This window comes from Egretta garzetta, unplaced genomic scaffold, assembly GCF_000687185.1.
Source record: "Egretta garzetta isolate BGI_Z169 unplaced genomic scaffold, ASM68718v1 scaffold108, whole genome shotgun sequence".
NCBI classification, from domain to species: domain Eukaryota; kingdom Metazoa; phylum Chordata; class Aves; order Pelecaniformes; family Ardeidae; genus Egretta; species Egretta garzetta.
In genome coordinates this window covers 7,886,821-7,887,417 of record NW_009260614.1, presented here as the reverse complement: position 1 = coordinate 7,887,417, position 597 = coordinate 7,886,821, and the positions used below count along the sequence as shown (strand labels likewise).

The 597-nt window shown below is 67.0% G+C and overlaps 1 protein-coding gene across 1 annotated transcript in view; it reads right to left on the bottom strand.

Moving 5' to 3' along the window:
* HIC1 (HIC ZBTB transcriptional repressor 1) overlaps positions 1-297 on the bottom strand; it is a 2,975-nt gene extending 2,678 nt beyond the window's left edge. The window contains exon 1 of the mRNA XM_035900553.1: positions 241-297. Coding sequence (XP_035756446.1) covers positions 241-297 — 57 coding nt within the window. The remainder of the gene's footprint in view (positions 1-240) is intronic.
* Positions 298-597: the final 300 nt, after the last annotated feature.

Here is a 597-nt window from a genome sequence, read left to right as displayed (position 1 = left end):
CCCCCGGGAGGTGAGCGGGGGGCCGGGCGGGGATGGGGACGGGGAGCGGGACCTCCCCTCCCCGCCTCCGCTCCGGTGCCGGTCCCGCGGTCCCAGGTGGGCAAAGCCCAGCGGTCGCCGAGCTGCTTTTTTGGGGGGTTGAGGTTTTGGTTGGGTTGGGTTGGTTTTTTCTTTTTTTTCCCCCTTTTCCCCGTATTTTTAATTTTTTTGGGGGGTGTTCTCCCTCCCCCTTCCTCCCGCTTTACCTGGGCGCCCGGTGGCCTCCGCCAACCAGCCGAGGTCTCGGTGAACTCTCATGGCTCAGCCCCGGGGGGGCCGCCGCCGGTTGCTGTTCCCTTCCACCCTCCTCCTCCTCTGTTGCTGCTGTTCCTCCATACCCCGCGCTCCCGGCCGGTCCTACGGAACGGGAGGAGGAGGAGGAGGTGGAAGAAGAAACAGCAGCGGTTCCTCGGGGTTCCCGACGCCGCCAGCTCGGAGGTGAAACCCGGGCTGCGAACTCCCCCTGACCCCGGCCTGAACTCCGAGCAGCGCCGCTGGCTGTTAAAGGGACGGCGGGAGGTTTTCCTCCTCCCATCCCCGGGCGGGGCACCGACAAGG